Source organism: Rhinolophus sinicus, chromosome 6, assembly GCF_057876585.1.
Source record: "Rhinolophus sinicus isolate RSI-liver-muscle chromosome 6, RSI-T2T, whole genome shotgun sequence".
Lineage (NCBI taxonomy): Eukaryota > Metazoa > Chordata > Mammalia > Chiroptera > Rhinolophidae > Rhinolophus > Rhinolophus sinicus.
Window position 1 is genome coordinate 12,302,865 of NC_142506.1, and position 21,956 is coordinate 12,324,820.

General features: G+C 44.2%; 2 protein-coding genes across 3 annotated transcripts in view; one reads left to right on the top strand and one right to left on the bottom strand.

Moving 5' to 3' along the window:
- Positions 1-21,956, bottom strand: part of NTAQ1 (N-terminal glutamine amidase 1) — a 213,821-nt gene that overhangs the window by 139,181 nt on the left and 52,684 nt on the right. The window lies entirely within an intron of this gene.
- FBXO32 (F-box protein 32) overlaps positions 1-21,956 on the top strand; it is a 34,470-nt gene that overhangs the window by 7,012 nt on the left and 5,502 nt on the right. The window contains exons 3-8 of the mRNA XM_019719616.3: positions 265-314; positions 1,458-1,550; positions 13,075-13,168; positions 14,308-14,492; positions 20,299-20,481; positions 21,465-21,608. Coding sequence (XP_019575175.1) covers positions 265-314; positions 1,458-1,550; positions 13,075-13,168; positions 14,308-14,492; positions 20,299-20,481; positions 21,465-21,608 — 749 coding nt within the window. The remainder of the gene's footprint in view (positions 1-264; positions 315-1,457; positions 1,551-13,074; positions 13,169-14,307; positions 14,493-20,298; positions 20,482-21,464; positions 21,609-21,956) is intronic.

Consider the following 21,956-nt stretch of genomic DNA (forward strand, 5'->3'; position numbering starts at 1 on the left):
TAGATTTTTTTTATATATGTATATATAATTTGGAGCTATGAGGTACTAAGTCTGAGTATCTAAGATTTGGAATGCTTCAGACAAAGTAAATTATAACACCGGTATTTAGATACTGCAGAAATTAGGCAGTTGTGTCCTCTTAGATGGTCAACAGAGTTTTTGTATTTTTCGTCAAAACTTTTTTGAAATAAGTGAAAAGGAAACAAGTTTAAAATCTTGGGCATGTCACAAATTTTAACGCTGGGTATTTTTTTCACTCCGTAGATTTCCACCAAGAAAAATGGATCTATGTTCACAAAGGAAGCACTAAAGAGGTGAGCATCCACCTGTTTAATAAATTTATTTTAAAATATGCGTAGCTTTATGCCTTCCTCAACAAAGTAGGTGGGAAACTGGGCAACAATATTACTTCAAATCCTGACTGTCTTCTTGAATGTGAGTAGTGGTGACTAGCAGACTATTAATTATCCGACCATCAGAATTTAGGGCTACAGAGAGAGAAGAAAAAGTTACCAGGTGGACCCCCCAATCATTCAGTGAGATAATATGTGTAAAAATGTTTATAAAGATTAATATGCCCACGTCAAATGTATTATGACAAAGCCCTGTCCTTTCCCTCAGGGCTGTGCCTCCTTTTTGTTTTAAGATCTCTTTAGACTGCAACTCAGTTAAGTTTGAGCCCTAGATGGGCTAGTCACTAACCATAGCAGAAGTTTTAGTGCCTGTTCCCTGTGGGGCACCAAGCTGAATGTAGAAGGGGACAAGACACTGTAATGCCTATATTTGCATGGCACTTTATAAAACAGTGAGGATGCAGGGCGGTATAACAGAATGATAGAAGGTCTCTTGTTGTCAGGGACCTGGGAGGTCATCTTGCTCCCCCTGTGGTTTAAGGCCCGGAGGGGGTCATTGGTACACCCTGGCCCACCCAGATACTCAGAACAGAGCTGGGACTCTGAGTCAGGGTGCTGTACTTCCAGTTCATAGGTGAAAGCTCAAAATGTTTGCTTCTTCATGAAGCCTTAAAACATTTCTGATGGTCATAATGAGCAAAGCACTAGAGATGCAATGCAAGGTAGCCGGCAGAGTTGACAGGTAGATCTAATGCCCCTCCCAGGAGTACGTTATCAGGACCGACCATCATCATTTCACAGATCATATATCCAGCTCCCAACCTTTCCTTGATAAGCAACTGCTTATGGTTTTCCCTGGCTAGTGTGGCATAGAACAAAGGTCCAAATGGTACCAGTCACAAAGAGGGGTGTTTAACATGTGAGTCACTGACTAAAGCAGTTGCCAGCTGCACTACCCCCATATTTATGGCTCTCAGAGGGTTCTCAGAAAAAGCAGAGGAAAACCAATGGCCATGGTTACCTAAGACAGGCATCAAACTTGTTCAGTAGAGTCCAGGTGGAATTCTCTGGAATAACTTCTGCACACCTTCTTCTCATGTTCAGCGCCATGGTTACTGCACGTTGGGGGAAGCTTTCAACAGGCTAGACTTCTCAACTGCCATTCTGGATTCCAGAAGATTTAACTACGTCGTACGGGTAAGTCTCAAGAACCCAAAGGCTTATCCAGCCTCTCTCTCAAGTTGAGTTGTCTTTTTGAGTTGTCTCAAAGTAGTTTCCCCCAAAGTAACTTTTTAGGACCCTGGGAATTTTGAGGAAAACAGAGAGTGGACTGACTACTCAACTTCTCTCTCCCTCAACGTACTTCAAGTTCTTATGTAGATCCCGCCAGGCTGTCCCTGAGATTGGTCCCAACAGACAGGGACGGCCATGATACCTCAAGTGAGACATTCCCAGCCCCTGTGGAAAAATGGGAACACGCTGCAGCCAGCGCTGGCTCTGGTAGCAACATTAGCAAGAGAGAATTCAGCAGTAAGCAAGCCATAAATAAAGCACCTTGACTTGTTTTAAAAACCTTCTGCACCTCTGATTGTTCTCACTGTCCAATTCCTTGTCCGACTGCAGCTAACTCTAGACCCCAACATATTTAGGGTTTTCAGTCCTGTGTTTACCTAAAGCTTGAAACTACCTGTTTGGGTCAATTGCTTTCCCTTTTGAACCCTATGTTGAGGGGCAGGGAGTTTTGATGAGCTTTAGCAAAATATCAGGGATGAAGATAGTAAAGCAAATCAGTCTAAGGATGACCTTCAAGTCAGTGATTCTTCTTAATAGGTTTATTGTTGTTTTTCCCCCTTAAGCTCCCTTGTGCAGGGTTTTTTTGTCAGTGGTTCAACCTGGGAGGTAGCAGCTGCTTGGGTTTTAGGCTCTGAAGTAGGAAGGAATTTCCCCCTGTGGGTGTTGATTGGTTTGGTTTTTATTTTCTTTTTCCTGGGTTGTTGTGCTTCTCGGTGCCATGTCATTGAGTCAGATGATTGCAAAGGTTTGGCCAGAGTGATGACATTCAAGCCCCCTTGAGGCCTGGATCGTTCACCTGTCATCTGGGCAGATGCATCCCGACTGACCTGATAAAAACCCAGGCCTCCTGGAGGTTAGAGGCTCTGAGCTGAGCCCGTGACCGCATGGGCAGATCTGTCAGTCTTCAGCTAAGCCCTTGTTCCAATCCAAAAGGTTGAAAATAAGAGACCATCTTGATGAAATGTTCGGGTCATCCGGTGTGACTCTGCCGCTTCAGGGAGGTCACTGCAGCCTGCAACCCAGTCCAGGCTGGTTGGAGACAGGCCCAGAAAGATCTGGAAAGTCTGTTGCTAAGAATATGAATAGTTTCCATAGCCTAGGTGTTAGAGGCAGACACCCAGATCTGGCATCTTGATTACAAACGGGTCAGCAAAATTGACAGTTTTTAGATGGTTCTCCACCCTACCTGTTTTTCCTTTCACAAGAAATAAAATTAAGCAAAGGAATAAGGATCGTAATAGTGAAAATCTATTTCGTGCCATTATGTGCATTATCATCCATTATCCATTCAATAACCCTATGAAGTGCAGGTCCTTTTATTATCTCTGTTTAAACACATGGAGGTACAGCAAGATAAAATGACTTGTCTGAGGTCACGAAGCTACATAAATACAGAGTCAGGATCTGAAACCTGGGCAGTCTGAGACCACACTCTTTACTGCTACAGTAAGTTCAATAGAAGCAGAGGATTGAAAGTAAAATGGCCTGGGGTCAGATTCCAGGTCCACCACTGTCACACTTTTAGCTTCTCGAAAACCAGGTTTCCCCCTCTGTAAGAGGGACTTGCATAACCTCAACTTCACAGGGTACCTATAATATCTTATATATAGAAAGAATCTGCAGACAAGAATCTATTATGCAAAGTTAGCTACTAATAGTTATCACCTACTTAACCAAAATTGTCATTGATTCCCCTAACATACCTTATGTCTTTTCAATGTAGTTGATAAAAGTGTTTTTCTACTTAAAAAAAATAATAATTAACTGGGGAATCTTGCAGTTGATTAAGACTCGGCACAGAGAACTTGGGTCTGATAGCATCTAATTGCAAAATATATCATGAGCTCTTTCTCTTAAAAAAAACTTTTAAGTTAGAGAAACTGTTGGATGCTTTCAGAGTTGTTAGTCTCAAAAGTAGTGGAAAAATATTTCTATTTTGGAAAGAACAATCTTTTTTTCCCCTTCACTGTTAGAGCCCTCTGTAATTTGAGAAATAATATGTTATTTTTATGAAGAGCTTAAAACATTTTAATGATAGGCACCGCATTTTGAGGCTTTTCTTCTAAGGAACTCAATATACTTCTCATATACTCTTATCCTTAAACCAACTTTGCAAAGTAGCTTGCCAGTATATTATCCCCATCTTGCTAATGGTTTCTTAATACTACAACGATTCCTTAGTTCCAATAAGAAACCGAACCAACTTTGAAGGCCTTCGAAAAAAGTTGTTTTAAATCTCTTTAAAGGCAAACTACATTTTTAAAACTGTTGTGTTCATGCTGGCTGTCATCTTCAGAAAAAGAGATATGCAGAGGGAATAAAAGAGATGTCTGGCCAGCACTGCTATCTCAAAATGTTACAATTTTTATCAGGAAGCACAGAACTTTTGTGGAACTTTTGGAATAAAAAAATTTTAATATAAATTGCAGAGGATTTTATGTAGCATTTTTACCTGATCTTAACTGGCTTCCGGCAATACTCATTGCCTGTAGCCCTTCCGTACACACCCCCAATGGCGTAAATACAATTTTAACTGCGGATTTTAAAGATGACTTAAAATCTTTAGAAGCAGCAATTTACTCACTTATGAAAGGTCATTTTTTTAAAAAAAATGGGTTTATACCACGCCTCAAGACCAACACTTTTTGGAAATTCCCCTGGGGCACTGGAGAGGGCCCAGGGGCTGAGCTGATGGTAGGGTTGGAACTCGGTAACCCCAAGAAGGTGAGTGCTGACTAACTCACCCAGGGCATAGAGAGGCCAGCAGAGAAAGTGGGTCTCCAGTAAACCAGGAGAGGGTTTCAAAGGCCACGCACTAGCTCAAGACTCTGTGAGGTGACACTCTGTGGCCCAGTGGTTCCCACCCCTGGCTGCACAGCAGAGCTACCTGCAGAGCTGGTCTACAGAAGCCTGCGTCTAGAGCATCGGATTTCATTCGAGGAAGGTGGTGCCCAGGCTTTGCTACTGAAATTTATCCACTAGGTGATCCCAGTGTTTTCCAGTTTGTGAACCAGCTCAGAAACTAGTTGGAAACCCAAATGTTATATTTTGCCCACTAAGTTTTTAAACAAGACACACTGAGGCCGATGCACAGAGAGCGCTTTAATGCTTTAACGCCGTGATGGCCTTTGACCTGGTCCTCCCAGCTTTCTCCCTGGAATGAGAATGTGGTTACATAGATGGTAACTATAGATGCCACATTCAGACCCGGAAGGTCCTGGAGAACCTTGAGTATGAGTTTCCTGAATGAACTGACCCATAGATGGTAGCAGATCGGGAAGGAAACAAAAGCTTGCAACCCCACTCTCTGTCCCTTTGCAGCAAAGAACGTCACCACCTAAACCAATGCACATTCTTTTTTTTGTTTTTCTGTATTACCACCCTAAGTCCATTTGAATGTTTCCAGCAAGTTATGCATTCCTACCACCCCGAAAAGTCTCTTCCAGAAACATGTTTTAGTTTAAGTTGACTGGCGGTTTGGCAAACGAAAGACTGAAATGTGGCACTATGATTCAAATGCGAACCCAATGCCCTCAATTAAAGGCATGCTGTTGCCAGCCCCTGGTGGGTCATGATGTGCGTGAGTGGCCTGGCCCCTTCACCGGGTCCCTCTGCCACAGTGACCTTGGGTTAATCTGGTGCTGCACACACGTGGTGGCCTTTCTTTGATGGAGAGTGGCTTCTGCCACTTGGATCTGAAAGCTGGTGGTATCTTTTTCCACTGGGACGGAGAAGCTGGGATAGAGGGAAGGAGTCCAGCCACCTCAGCAGCAACAAAGTGAAAATAGCAGAGCCATGAGCCCATGTGAAAATCACTCGCAGAAATGGTTGGGAATTGGGAGAACCCACTACAGGGCACTGCCAGTGAGGGTACAGCACGGGTCCGGCAGTGACTGCTGAACCAGGCTACCCATGATTTTACAGGAGAAAGTCTGCATCACTTGGAATTCCTGGCCTTCTCAGTCATATGAGTAAGCATTCAGACAAGCAGATCCTGCAATGTCTGGGTGCCCACAGAAGTGGGGGACACTCAGAGGCGAAGGTCTGACCACACAAGTGAGGGCGTGGACGCAGACGTGGGAAGTTACCTGAAAAAGTTGGGGTGGGGAGGTGCCCATGGAACCACAGAAATGGGGTTCTTACAGAAGTAGGAGGGTACCCCTAGAAGTGGGGTCATCTGAAGAAATGGGGGGAAGCAGAGAGACCAGATAGTGGTGTTTTTCACCATGGACTCCTACCAGTAAATAAATAATGAAAGCATGTACTCTCAATGTATGTATCTTCATAAATTCATTTGTAAATCATACACCTTTAGAAGGTGCTACTAATGGTATCTACCCCATCGTGGTACTGTGAGAATTAAACCGAATCGAAACACGTGAAATGCTTTCAGACAGGGCCTGGCATGTGGTAAGCACTCAGTGAGTATCAGTTGTTGCTGTTACCATCATCTTTAGGGGCCTAACTACAGGCATTCGAAAACACACAAAAATAGGAATTAAAGATGAAATAAAATATAGACATGGATATTTTATGATTTTTTTTCTACCTGATTTTCTTTCCCATCCCACTTTGGAGACTGCTGGGTCAAAGGTGTGCCCACTTTGTATAAAGTTGTTCTCGAGGACTCATCATCTAACCATAGCCCACCACGGGCCCAGAAATGCATTTCATACTGAAATTCTACCTAGGTTTCTAGGCTAAATCAGGTGCTTACTACACAGCGAATATGCTAAATTGGACAGGTTGAGCAGAGTGTTAAGTGTCAGTTCAACAGACTTATCTCCTTTCGAACCCCTACATAGGTATTTCTGTGTTACACCCATGCCATATACTTAGTGTTGCCATAGACACTTGGGAATCATGTAAGAGCTGGCCCCTTCTCAGGAGCCTCCGGGCTACTTTGGGGGAACAAGGTGTAACTACTGAAGCAGAAAATTGAGTTTGGTCCTGTTTGGAGGATGGAGAAAGGAGCACGGGAGACAGTTTCTTGGAAGAGGTGAAACCTGAGTGTCTCCTTCCTTGAAGGACGGCCAGAAATTGGCTAGGTGGAAATGCAGATAGAAGGCTTTGCAGGGGCAAATGGCATGACGAGAAACCTGGGGACAGGAAAGAACGGAAGTGAAGAGGAGTGATGGAAGGACAGGGGCTGAGGGCCATGTGACATCCAACCTCATGGAATCCTAGGGTGAGGAGTACTGGAGTAGTTGGGGAGCCCAATTTAAGCAGGATCGTTGAGTCAAACAGAGCTGCCTTAGACTGATGCAACAGGGAATAGGGCCCCATTGCAAGTTCAAAAATATCTGGGCTAGATGGAAGACAGAGAGGCAAGCTTCTCTTGGCTGAGAATACAATTAATCTGTGTAAACTTGGCCCTCCTTCTTAGGATTTTAACACCCTCAGTTAGAGAGATGTTTCACTTGCAAATAATATTTACCCAATCTTGACATGCCTGAAGATTATTAATGTAGCTGAAATGTTCCCTCTTCCAACCTGTCAGTGTTCAAGCTCAAAGTCAGGACAAAACTTTCCAGGTTTTTAATCTGTGTTATTCATTGAATAAATAAGGGTCTTGGAAGTACACAGCACTTGGTGCAGGCAGAGGCACTGCCTGATGTAACTAAGGATTGATTGCAAATACTTAATCTTTCTGTGGGTACCCAGCTTGGGTACTGAACATGTGACAAATGGCAGGGCTTTCTTGAAGCTTCTTTCCTACCTTTGATAATCCTGTGGCATGTTTTCCAATCAGATACATAATGCAAACTGCAGTGCACACTGTGTGAGGAGATAGAAGCAGTTAGGGGTAAATTACGTTCTTGATAGTCTATGCATGATGGACTATACTTGGCACCAGACTCGTGGTTAACCTCGGTGTGGATTTGCCTCAAACTATAACAGGTAGGGCAGCTCCTGTTGATGCTTCTGAAGCCCCAGTGTTTTAGTGTCCCTCTAGATCTCAGCTGCTTGCCCTCCTGGAAAGTGTTTGCAATATGTTTGCATGATAAGTAATTCCCTCCTGGGACATCAATCTGGGACCAGACCCCATAGGAATACCAGCCTGACAATTCAGACCACCTACCATTGACCTGGATTGTGCCACTTGATCGTCATGAACCTCCTCGTCTATAGCAGGAGGAACTTGGGTACACGGTTTCCCAGGTCCCCTCCAGCTATAACACTCCTTGATTCTAAAAGACAAATGTATTAACAAGCAAATATTGATTGAGTATCTACCGTGTGCCAGGTTGGGGTAGAGGGATAAACAAAACCACCCCTGCTGTCTTGAAGTTCATATCCTAATTAGAGAACCAGCAAGTAAGCAGAGAAGATCATTTCAGATGTGTATTGATGCAACAATGAAGAACAATGAAACCACAGTCAGACAAAGATGGCGACAGAGAGGGTTCCACAGGGGATGGTCAGGGACGGTCTCTCTGAGCAGGTGACATGAACTGAGATCTGAGGGACAGGGTGGAGCCAGCATGTGACGACCTGGCAAGGGCAAAGGTGGGGAAGTGGGAATGAGCTGAGCCTGTTCACGGAACCAAAGATGGGCTGTGTGGCCACGACAGAATGAGTGGGGAAGTGCTGTGCAAAATAAGGCTGGGGAAGGAGCACGACCAGATCAGGGTGGGCCTTGCCAGTCATGGTAAGGAGTTTGGATGTTTTCTGAAGCGCGCAGGGAAGCCATTTGAGGGTTTCAAGCAGAGAAGTGACGTGAGCTGATTTATTTGTTAAAGATGAACTCAAGGGAAGAAAAGATATGACACCCGCTTTTTCTGTGGGTAAAGTGAGATAGGAGATAGGAGGGAAATCTCTCTTCTCCCCGTTCACCTTCCACACATCACTTCAAACTGTGGTTGATATCCGCTCTGAGGTTTGCTATATGATACTGCCTGCAACTAGATTTTTCTCCGACTCAGTGTGGCCAAAACGAGCACGAGCCAAAGCTGAGGGGCAGGATGTGGTTTCGTCATGCGGTGACCACCATCCCTTCCTCCGGTAGCTGAGAACCATTCCTGTTACTTCACCACTAGTCACTGCAAATCATGCCAGATACCGAGATTGCCCACATGGTGATGACACCACCGAATCCAGGAGGAGTCGAGAACCCTCCTCTTCCTCCCCCTTCACCCTGCTGCCTCTCCTTTAAACACAACCACAGATTACTGGCACCTGGGCTAAAATTTGCCCAGCAGAAAACAAACAGCCATTTCCAAACAAGACATTTTCCTCTGCTCTGTTTTTCTCTTGTGGCTAGGGGCAAAGAATCCAATTGGCTAAGCCATCTTGGTAAATAAATTGCTAGATACAATCCTACTCTCTCAGGCACACAGCTCTCTTGACACAGAAATAAAACTAATACATTCTGTCCTGTTGACCACGAGTTTCACACAATACTACTATCGACTGGTTCTGGCCCTGTAGCATTATGCTGATATGGAAAGAGGACCTAAATGGTTTACCCAAAACAACTGCCTCGTCCTAAATGTGTTATTAACACTTTCTGGGTATTATTTCTCCCTTAATGGTAAAGGCTGATTACCTGTCACAATGTAATGTATTATAAAATTTCCAGACTCTGTTTCCCAGAACATAAAACATGGTATTGCTACTATTTCTAGAGCAAAGGTTGGCCCTAGATGCAAATTTGATTGGCCTTGACAAACTGAAGTCCTGAAGCTATCAAAATGCATATTCTCTGTTAGACTCTTCTGAGCTGAAGTCCTGGCTCCACCACTTACTACTGCGGGTATGTGATAGGTGAGTTCCTTCTCTGAGCTGAGTAGCCTCTTTTGTCAAATGGAGAACCCACCCCACTGGGTTGCCTTCGAACAGTCAACAAGATCACACATGTAAATCACTTAACACAGTTACTGGCATGTAATAAACACCCATTATTATTAGCAAAATAAGACTTCATGGTAGATGCAACTAAGTCATCAAATGTATCAACATTAACTGTTCTCAACAGATAGAGAGCTATTGGGGGGAGAAAAAAAAAACCCAGAGGGCTATTAAATGTATCACAAGCATAATAAAAATGACAGAAAGGAATATTTAAAATTTGAAAGCATTTAAGCATTTGGTTGATAATACATAAACTTGAAATACAGGGATTCTAAAAGACTTTAACCCAGTTATATTTTACTGTACTCATTCACCATATCCTCCCTGGCAATATTTTTACCTAGTAATATTCTCTGTATTATGATAAAATCTAATAATTTATGGAGTATATTCTTGGTACCAGGCACTGTTATGAGTGCTTTATGAACACATTTAATCTTTACAGCAACTCTGAAGTAGGTACTATTATTATGCATATTTCGCAGATGGGGAAACTGAGACAGGCAGTTTGGCTCTGCATCCCTCACTCTTGAACTTTGTATGTTTACATCAGAAGTTGGTAAACAATGGCCCAAGTGCTAAATATGTCCCCCACCTGTTTTTGTAAATAAAGTTTTATTGGAACACAGCCACACCTATTCCTTTTCCGTATTGTCTACAGCTGTTTTTATACTACAACTGCTGAATTGAGTATTTGCAACAAAAACCATATGGGCCAGAAAGACTAAAATAATTACTATCTGGCCCTTCACAGAAAAAAAAAAAAAAAGCTTGCTCACCCTTGATATCAATTTTAAACGTCATTAAAAGATTAGGGTTTGGAGGGGGAAGAAATAATACCTTATAATAATAATGCCTTGTATTTGATTTTTACACATTTATCTCATTTAATTCTCCTAACAACCCTGTGATGTAAGTAGTCTTTTTATTTCCATTATAGAAATAAAGAAACGGATTCCAAGAGGTTAAATGACTTACACCGTAAACTCGACGGTAAACTCTATGAGTCTTTATTGTCCTATCACAACGCTAGGACAGAATGGCCACTCAAAAAAAAAAAAAAAACTTGCTAAATGAATGACAGTCGTAAAGGTCAGACAGCCAGGGAATCCAGGTCTCTCCCTGTTCCGGGTTCTTTCTCCTGACCCCACAGCTGCGTGGAGATGAAAGAGGGGGCTTTCTCTTGAGATAGGATGAAACCCAGGGTTGTGAACCTATCGTCCTGCTGTCAATTGACAACATTTTTGCCGTTGTATTCCTCCTCCTTAGTCAGAGATCATCTCAGTGGGACCAGAGGGTGTTTTCTTTTCCCTCCAGTGCACAGTCATTGCTCTGAGCGTCCTCTCGGCCTTGTGATTGGTGCCTTTTTAGACAAGATTAAAACGGACACCCTCATGAGACGGGAGTCACATGGGATCTGGGTTTTGGATGGGTTTCAGGCCGAACTCGGCACGCCCTCCCACCCCATGATGAGTCACAGTGCATAGCCAACTGCCCTTCGAAGAGCCTCGCGAGGCTTTGTTTCCTTTCATCTTGCTTTGTGCTGCTCATGTGAGGCTCAGCGTATTAATAGACCATTGGCTTGGCCTTCTGAATCCGGTTGGTCAGGGAGATTAATGAAAGGTTTGGCCAGTCCCTTTGTGCCATTCTTCACTCCTCTTTTGACTGTCACATGCTGGTTGGTGAAAGAGCTGAACCAGACAGGCAGAGGGCATCCAGTGTGGTCACCACCCGTGGACGTGGCCTGATGTTTTGAGTTCTTGCCTCTCTTAGTGGCCGCTTGGTTAGCTTCTGACTTCCAACCTTGAATCACAGGACCAATCTTAACAAGTCGGCCTCAGCCTTTGCCTGCTGCCGTCTCCCACTCAGATGACTGCATCTCTGCCTACATGTGTGAGAGATAATAGAAGCCAGGCAGGAAAACGTTTTTGGGGTTTTTGTGTTGTTGTTTTTTTTTAATGTCAAGAAAAATTATGCTCAGGAAATTAAAAGTCTGCACGCGGTTTGACAGGCTCCTAAGGAGCTCCACGGGGACAACATTTTTAAACAAACACCTTGGAAGCAGAAGTTCTTTGAATGGCTTGGAGCTTTGATCCAAAGGTTTCAGTTCTCCTAGGTAGCCCAGTTTTTAGAATGTCACTTTGCTAGTTCCCTCGGCCTTGATTCCAGCACCCAGCACAGTTGTTTATGAACCTGCAGAAAACTTGGGCGGGGGCCTGGCTAGGAGATGAAACTCCCTTGGAAAGTTTCCTAGGAGCAGAGATTCAAGCTCTAACGTAAAACAGGGGTCTTGGTTTTCTAAGTCTAGTTTACTTTTTAAGTCTAAGGCCAGTCTGTTTTACTTGGGGGCAGGGGGCCTGGTGGGTTCTGGTAAAATTACCTATTTTCATTTTTACATCAACTTCTTTTGTGTCATAACTCCATGAAAACATGAACTGTGTTGAGAAAGACTCTGCTGAGCCCTCTCACTGCTTTTGGCGTCGTTGGGGAGGTTTAGTGTCTCAAGCCTCAGTTTGCTCATCTGTTAAATGAGTTGAACCACATGACCTCTAAGACACCCTTCACGCTAATGTTTCATTTTCAACAATAGAATCTTGGAACTTAAAAAAATCTTGCCACATCTGTAAAGAATTTTGCTATGGAAGGGAAGAAAGGTTGGGCCAACTTCCCAGGATGCACCAACTTAAGTTATTATCTTTATCTCTTCTTAATTGGCGATGAGGGGGGTGGGGGGAATGGAACATACTCCTTCAATGAACACCCCCACCTTTATTTGCCACCTAAGTTTTGCCAGCCACTGTGCTATAAGGGCTGTGTGTGCATGCCCTCATTCAAAGCTCTCCACCATGTTGGGGGCTCTATTATAGATGAAGACATTTGCCCACAGACACAGAGCTAAGAAGTGGTCAAACCAAGATTTGAACCTAAACCTAGACCTGCAAGTATCCTAGCATTAAAGTAGAAATACATGTATATATACGATACATCCCTGAAGCTCTCTGTCTTCCAGCAGTTGGCTTCTTTCTACAGAAAGTTAAATGTCTAATTAATAGACCTTTTTTATTGAACACTGCCTAAGCAGCAGCTATCTGAGTAAAAATTGCCACTTCCTTGGAAAGTGCACACTGGTGTTGAACATGAGCTTTAGGTGCCTTGAGAGCAGTCAGTGCCAGTGGGGAAGAAGTTCAAGCGGGGGTAGAAGAATTCCCGCTGGGAGTGATTACATGACACTCAAACATTCACAGGTCATAGGAGGTTTTGTTCCCTTGGGCATACGTCAGCTTCACTTGTTGAAGTAGGACAAGTAGAATGAATTAGCCTTGGCTGAAGCCAGACTCTTTATATTTAAAAGAAAAAAAGCAATTAAATATTCAGCCTGATTCCTGGGTTTTGAATTACCTCCCATTTGTCTTTCACTTTGAGCATCTGCTTTTTATTGCATTGTGGCCCTGCCTGCCATTTATCTCTCCCCGTCGTCAGTCTGTATCTACGTGTCATGTGACCCAAAAGCGAAGATTAGAGGAGAAAAATATCTCTGTATTCTAAGCCTGGCAACTTCTATTTTTACCCACAGCTGTTGGAACTGATAGCAAAGTCACAGCTCACATCCCTGAGTGGCATTGCCCAAAAGAACTTCATGAACATTTTGGAAAAAGTGGTACTGAAAGGTGAGCTCTCTTTCACTCTCTCACCCCTTTTTATAGGCAGGGGGATGGGCAGATGGATTTTCTAGTAGAGTGGACATGTCGTTAGATTTAAGGGAATGTGAGTGGCTAGAAATGAATAACTGCAGACGCATGTTAAAAGGGCCAGATTCCAGTTCAGAAAGAGGTACAACTGACACCCGTGACAAAGGGTGAGACCCTCACCCTCCTGTCCTTTTATTGGGATAATCCATTTGCCCTGCTATAAGCCTCTCAAGCTTCTCCGTGCAAATACGTATCCCCACTGAGCCTCTGGATTCCAAATTCCTAGAAGATTGAGCTGTGTGCAAGGCAGAATAAATTCATAGACTAGGTCTCTGGCTCAACTGACTCATTGGACATGTGGGGAAACTGAGGCCCCTGAGAGTGATTTGTCCATAATCATCCAAAGAGTCACCCATACAGAATTAGAACCCACGCTCCCAACCCCCGCCCTGTGCTCCAAGCACTGACCACCTAAAAGGGATAGCACTGCAGGGCGAAAGAAACTGCTTTCAGGTCAGGTGAGCCATTGGTGCTGGTGTAACAATGAAAAGAGAGAGTCTTTGTAGAAAACCAGGGAGAAGAGAACAAAGAGAGACCTAGATAATGGAAACTCTACCTGGTAACCTGGAGTGCAAAAGCTTAGCCAAGTGGAGAAGAAACCCCAGCGAGAAAGAAAACCATATCCTCAGAGGCAGGACCCAGGTAACACGAGCAGAGTAGAGAAGAAGAAAAGGCCCACTTATAAAATATGGAAGGCTGGGGGCAGCCGGTTAGCTCAGTTGGTTAGAGCGCAATGCTTGTTAACACGGGGGTTGCCGTGTTAACACGGGGGTTGCCGTGTTAACACGGGGGTTGCCGTGTTAACACAGGGGTTGCTGTGTTAACACAGGGGTTGCCGGTTTCATCCCACATGGGCAACCGTCAGCTGCGCCCTCCACAGCTAGATTGAAACAACTACTTGACTTAGAGTTGATGGGTCCTGGAAATACACACTTAAAATAAATGAAAAGTTTAAAACAAAAGTTTAAAAAAATAAAATGAAATATGGATGAAAATGAAAATAAAATGCTATGGTTCCGTAGCATAACTATTATTTCTTTTTTTCTTCCCCACTCAAGTCCTTGAAGACCAGCAAAACATTAGACTAATAAGGGAACTACTCCAGACCCTCTACACATCCTTATGTACATTGGTCCAAAGAGTTGGCAAGTGTGTGCTGGTTGGGAATATTAACATGTGGGTGTACCGAATGGAGACAATTCTACACTGGCAGCAACAGCTGAACAACATCCAGATCACCAGGGTAAGTAGGAACCCCCAGCTTCCTCCTAGCAGGAAAGGCTTCAGTCGGTTCCTTTGCTGGGGTGCCGGGCAGCCCTGCCAGGATTTTATCTCTAGTCCGGTGATGGAAGAGACTGGACCATTCCATTCTGATGCTTTATACTGGGTGTTGAAGGGGAGGCTGGGGTGCTTCCTGATCAAGAGAGAGTGGGAAGGAGAACTTGGCAAAACAGGATCAAAGTATGGGAAAGATGACAGCCAGTGGAAACAGGGTGGGAGAACCAGAAACTCAGCTTTGGGATAGATGTTGGCTCTACCACTGAAATCTTTAGTGCAATTTGGAGATCTCTCCTCTTTGCCCGTTTCCTCTTAAAGCATATGTTGTTTACAGCTTTGGGGATGCTGGCTTGGAATACTTGAATAGAGCTGAGATGGCAGTGGAACTGGTACCAACCTTTTAAAATTCTATTAATAGTTCTAAGAATCAATAGTTATGACAAAGGAAGCCTTTGATTAAAGACTGTGAACATACATGTAAGAAAAGACATGAGTGATTCAACTCAAAGCCAAAAAAAAAAAAAAAAAGGCCTATATTACCAGCTTAACTACTATCAGTAGTTTCTTTTAACTTTTAAAACATAACTTGGTCCTCAGCTTTTATCCTCTTAATAGTGAACAGGAGGACCAAGGCTCACAGAAAATGTGAGAAACATGCTGGTGTAAAGGCTCACTAATGGACAGGCACTCTTAGGCAGCTCATGTAGCACTTGGCTCACTTATCTAATCACTGACCACAGAGGTTTTTAAGTGGTTCCGGGACCCAACCTGATAAAGGTTGGGGCTGCCCCACCTCTCAAGAAAGTAACATGTGAAAACCTCTTCGACCCCCTTTTAAATAATTATTTTCCTCTATGAAGATTTCAAAAGGCAGTGTCCTTGACTTTACTATGAAGAGACTCTCTGGGCCTTCGTTTCTTAAACTCTGCCACAGAGGGAATAATTAGAAGCTTCAGAGTTATGTGACTTCCTTAGAATCACTTAGGCTACAACACACACACACACACACACACACACACACACACACACACACATGCATACAAGCACACACACATGCATACACGCACATACACACACATGCATACACGCACACACACATGCATACACGTGCACACACATGCATACACGCACACACATGCATACACACATGCATACACACACACACACACATGCATACAGGATACAGAGCACAAGTCCAGGCAATCTTTCAAAAGCTGTCTCAATTATTTGTTTATTAGAAGAGAATATGAGTATTTCTTATGAACCGCTACCAGATGTATTTGGATAATTTATTCCCATTCTCATCTCTCCAGTGTAGGCATAGTCTGACAATTTGAATTTGAGACCCACATGTCCAGCTTCTCTCTCACAGAAAACCCACTTACACCTTCTGTGTGATTTCTGGCATTCGCTATAGCCTGGACTCAATACTTAACTGTTTTTTCTAAGCCCAGGACCCAGTATTACCCAGCCAGTGATATACACGAGCAAGTCCCATTTGTCCCAAGGGCATCTTCCCTCCAGCAATTTTGGGACACCCATTTGAAGGGTCACCCTTGCCCAGAGCTAGCCTCCGTTCCCTCTGCCCACCTCACAGGAGCCCCCCGGCCACATCCACCCACTTCTATGAGCTTACTTCTCCAGAGTCCCCCTTACTTGATCCACACACACTCTTGAGAGGTAGCCATTGCAGTTGCTATTACTCTTCATGGGGTGGGACCAGAGAAGCCCAGTAACTTTTCCCGAATTACACAGCAATTAGGGCCAGAGCTGAGGCCAGAACCCTGGACTCCTTATTCCTAAAATGGCAAAGCTTTCTTCACATCAGTAGTTTCCAAACTTTTTTTCAATCCAGCTCCCTTCCAAGTATTTATTCAGTGATCCAGCTTTTTGCAAGCCTTTTAAATCCAATGAAATCCCATGCAGGACCAATTAAACCCTGAGGTTCATCTCACTCTCCCTTCATCTCACTCTCCCTTCTTCTCACAGTACTCCAGCCAAGGCAAGCTATTCTCTGCATACTCTATGCTTGTCCTACCTGGGGTTTTGAAACTTGCTGTCTCCCCTGACTGCCCACTCTCTTGAAGCCACTGTCATCTCACCTTCTTCAGAGTAGTTATTACCGTCTGAAAATATCTCATACGTGTATTCACTTTCCTGTCTCCATCTGCTGGCTTATCAACTCCACAAAGAAAGGACATGACCATCTTTGTTCCCTGCTCTGTACTCTCTACCTGGCACAGAGCAGAAGGCAGTCAGTACATTTCAGTTGAATGAATGAATGATTGAAGGGAAGGCCCCTCCCACCTGAAGCTGCCTGAAGTACTTGTTCGAAGTTCAGAGGAATACAATTGGAAAACATCGCCCTATATTATGGATGATGATGAAAATTTACCAATTGTAGGATTTGGGGCAAGTTCTTCAGCCTCTTCGTGTCTCACTTTCCTCATTTGGAAAACAATGCATATCTCATAGCCTTGGTGTGAGATTTAATAAGTTAATACATAGAAAGCACTTGGAACCATGCCTGACATGTAGTAAGTATTGGAAATGTATCAGCTATTGTTGTTATTATTAAGGGCTGACTCTGGCAGACACCTAAGTCCCTTACATATATTAATTCATCTAGTGAAGAATTATAAGTAGGAGTCTTATAATAGCTAATATTTATTGGGCATTGTGGTATGGACTTCCATGCATTATCTCATCCATTCCTCCCAGAAACCCTGTAAGATATGCTTTTCCTCATTTTATAAATGAGAAAAGTGAGACAAAGTAGTTTAGGAATAATCTGGCCTGGGCCTCACCACCGGTAAACTATAGCACGGGGATTGAACCCAGGCCTGTCTACAGAGGCTGTGCTTTTACTCAATGCTCTCTCCTCCCTCCTGCCCTCCTTCCCGACCCTCCTTGGCTCTGAGCTGCATGATTTTGAGAGCAGGGAACCCACAGAGCCCTGAAGAGTTTTTCACACAAATGCCCAACTCTTCAAAGGAAAGAAAGATGTGTTGAGGGGGGCGGACTTAATTACTTCAGTCTGGACTGTATTTTAAAGCTACTTTATAACAGGTTGGACCAAAGAAAAGTATGTTATTACACGAAAATGTTAAGGTAACATTTACAGTAATTGCTTTCTATTTGCCAAAGTTCTATCAGTGTCTTCCCAACACCTAATCTTGCTTTCCTTCAAAATTTCATATCTAATTCTATGGAGCCAATTTTTATGGGTAAAATAATTAACATAATAAAGGACGAAGGGGGGAAAAAAGAAGAGAACTGGTGTGTAGGAAGGAAAATGTAACAGTGCTGTGATGGAGGCAGGGTTCTGAAGCACGTGGGGGCAGGGTAGACATAAAGGATTGTGTCCAAATGCTTGGTTGGAGGAGCAAGAGTGACTCCCTATTTTTCTCTTACATGTGTATGTAAAAAGAGAAGAAAGCACACAAGCAGTTAACCATTTATCAGGAGTTAAGGGCTTGGCATGGGGTCTGGGCAAGGATTTTGGAAAAGTTCAGGTTTGAAAATTTGAGCCGTGAACTCTGCCAAGTGGACTTTATAGGAGTTCATATAATAATTGGCCTGGGAGTTTTCACCAAAAAAGTAGATGCTTTGAAGTGCTGGGAACAAAAAGAAAATCTCATGGCAGTTTTATGAGCTCATATGATCAGCAGCATATGATAAACGACAAATAGGTCTAGAGCCTTCTGCAGCCCAGCAAAGTCCTGAATTTTGCAAACAATGAAAAGTTCAACCCAGCTGCCTGAGCGATAAAAATTGCCAAGTCATGGGCACTTCTGATGAGTTAGGGGCTGAAACTGCTCCAAAGCTGAGATTGTGGGAGCTGGAAAGGATATTCAGAATCTTCTAAACCAATTCATTTTGGACACGGGGCAATTGCGATCCAGTCTTCCCAAGAGTACCTGGGATGCGGGGTTCCTCCCATGCCACCTCCCATTCCTCTCCATAGTCCATCTTCCCACGGCCCCCTGCCACTGCCCACCTTTCCTCTACATGCCTGTCCTGCTTTGCAGGGGACACAGGATGGAATTGCTAAGACTGTGTGTCCCCCGGGAATCCTGTGTGTCCCGGCTTTGATGTGTCTCGTACAGTCTAGTGCCCTAAAACTGTGAGGCGGGAACAAGATATCCATTCCCAGGATATTTTCCCCTGAGCTAAGGAAGGGTTCTTCATGCTGTCATTTTTTTTCCCTGTGACCTGCTCTGCCCCCAGAGGTGACAGAACACTGAGCTAAAAATGTCAGTAGTGCAAACTCAAGAGCTCACCCAGGAATCAAGGGAAGGACAAGGAACCACAGTCTCAGGTGATTTGTGCTGACTTCTTATCCAGATGGCAGCATCCAGCTGCTACTCAGGACCTATCCGCAAACACTAGTGAGGACCTCCCGTGTACAGATGGTTCCCAGAGCTTTTGCGCATGCCTCCTTGATAGCATTTAACAGACTGTTCTGTAATTATTGGCTTATGTTTCTGGATCTCTTACCAGCCTAATGAGCCCATTGCAGCACCTCCAGGGTCAGCCTCTAGTAGGCCGTCAAAAGAGGTCGTTTGTGCTGAGCTAATCTGTAGGGGATATGAAACTAGACCCTGGCTTCAAGGATCTAGGTCTGGGTGGGGTAACACGAGCTCATCACAATTTAAGTAATAAAGGGCTTAAGTATAAGTTCAGGAATACAGTAGAAGAAGCTTCTGGAGAAGTTCATGCTTAATTACCAATGTATTATCCACAGACGAACAGTTTTCAAAATGCTCCATGGAGCCCTAGGTTTGAATAAAGTGGATGGTGGCATTTAGGCCAGAGGGTTCTGGACCAGCCTTTTTCACAGTGCATGTACCTATGGGCACACATGCAAGCACTCACGCGTGCACACACCCACACACATCAGTGAGGGTCTTTCTGGTGTTATTTACCTATTTAATGATTTGCGTTTCATTCATCCCACAAGTATTTATTGAGTGCCTACTATATGCTAGGCACTCTTCTAGACACTGGGGACACAGCAAGGACAAAAGACCAAAATTCCTGCCTCCTTGGAACTTACATTCTAACAGGAATGTTCCATTCCAGCTTTCTTTTGGAAGAAGGTTTCATGCCATAACAAAAGGCCGGCGGGGAGGGGGCTTGTTGCAAAAGGTTTCTGAGAGAGATCATAGGAATTCTAGGGAGATGTGAAGAATAAGGCCTGAGAGTCACAAAACGCAGAAAAGGCATTTCAGAGGAAGTAGGTTTGACTGGCTCTGAGTAACATTTGGACAGGCAGAGAGGATCGGGGGGTGGGGGGAGGGTGAGGGCCTTGTGGGCAGCGTGTTTGGGTGTGGGTGAGAAAACCTGCTTGCAGGGGTCAGTGGTCATTAGCGGACAGTGAGATACGAGGCTGGGGTGGCAGGTGGGGGTGCTCTGTCCAGGGCGGTGAGCCCTTCCAGAAGGTAGCAAATCTCATTCATGAATGAACTGAGTGAAGCCCAAGCATCCAACATGTGCCGCTGGGAGAATCTTTAAACGTCAAAGTACAAAGCTTTGTGAAACAGGACAATCCCTCTGGCACCCATCAGCTCCAGCCCTTCCTGGCTGTGCTTTGTAACCTCAGCCATGGGTCTTGTTTCTTGGGGCAGGGAGAATGACTGCTTTTGATCTCTGATCAATGAACCATCTTGAAGATGGAGGGTGAGGGGACAGATGCAGCCTTGGAAGGTGTGGCCCAGCGAGTCGCTGCTTTCCTCCCCACCGCCTGACGGTTCCCCTTCTCCCTGCAGCCTGCCTTCAAGGGCCTCACCTTCACCGACCTGCCTTTGTGCCTACAACTGAACATCATGCAGAGGCTGAGTGACGGGCGCGACCTGGTCAGCCTGGGCCAGGTGGCCCCCAACCTACATGTGCTCAGCGAGGACCGGCTGCTGTGGAAGAGGCTGTGCCAGTACCACTTCTCCGAGCGGCAGGTGGGTGGGGCCCGGCCGGCACGCCTTCCTTCTCACTCTTCTCTGACCCTCACCCTCCAGCGTCCTTGGCATCCTTCTCACGCTTGAAGTGTGGGTGCCCACCCTCCAGAGCTTCCTGGTTTGACTGGAAAGTTTCTAAATAATGTGTGTGAGGTTTTGTTTTGTTAAGATGGTTTTGATAAGGAGAAAAAAGAAACCTACGTTCTTAACCTGTTCACATTTTACAACTTTCTCCCAAAAAAAATATTGACAAATTGGCACCAGTCCTTCTTTTCTATAAGAAAATAATTTATACTTTTATGATATTTTATAGCTAAGGTACTTTTACAGATAGTATTTCATTTTATTTTACAGACCCAGGGAAAGGTACCCTGAAGGGTGTCAGATATTATGATGCCTGCTTTAAAGAGATGGAGAGCCTGAGACCACAAATGGCTAAGTGACGTTTTCAAATTAGTGAAGTGGCTCTCTAGGTGAGGAAACCGGCCTTGAATTTGAATGTGGGCCGTCTGACACCAGCTCTAAGCCTCTTTCCCCTCCTCACACAGACTCAGATGTTTGTTTTCCAACTTCTTTATATAGAACTGTGAGTTCAACAAATTCTGTTCATGAAGCCTCTAATATTTAAATAGAAAACAGAGCCACTGGGCCAAAGCATCTCCCTGGAAATAATCACTCAAGTCTACAGCAAAGAAAAGACTCAAGTTGTTTGCTGAGATCACCTAAATTATAAAGGACCATCCAAATGCAGTTTAGTAGAGGTCACCAACCACCTGTTTCTTTTAAAGATTGGTTAAAAGTTACCATTTTAACTGGGTAGAGCTCAGAAGATACTTCTTTCAATCTCGCCTATGTTTGCCTAGCTGTTGCAGGGTAGAGATGGAAAAGAGGGGTAGAGGTGGGAGCAGAATTTTTCAGAACCAGAAAACCACAAAACCTCTTCTTGATTAACTCTCCTGCAATGACTTTTATTTGCTATTTAGATCCGCAAGCGATTAATTCTGTCAGACAAAGGACAGCTGGATTGGAAGAAGATGTATTTTAAACTTGTGCGATGTTACCCACGGAAAGAGCAGTATGGAGATACCCTACAGCTTTGCAAACACTGTCACATTCTTTCCTGGAAGGTATGTGTCTCGGAAGTGGCTGCCACAGACCCCTAGCCCAGTCCCTAAGAGCCAGTAGGGCCAGCTTTCCAATGCCAAATCCTTTCCTACTCTTTACTATGACAGCCTCCAGCTGAAGGTGAAGGTAAAACCAGTTCTGTCTCTGGGGAGAGAAACTTTCAAAGACCTTAATTTCCTTCACCTCCCCCGCCCCCTGCGTTATGTTTATTTTTTTCCTGCAACCACCCATCCTCAAATTCTCCCATCTCTTTGTGCACAAGTGCGCGCGCGCACACACACGCAGCTCTTTTGTTTTTTCCAGTCCTTATGGCATTCTTGGCAGAAGAATGTTGTTTTGAGTTGGGCAAT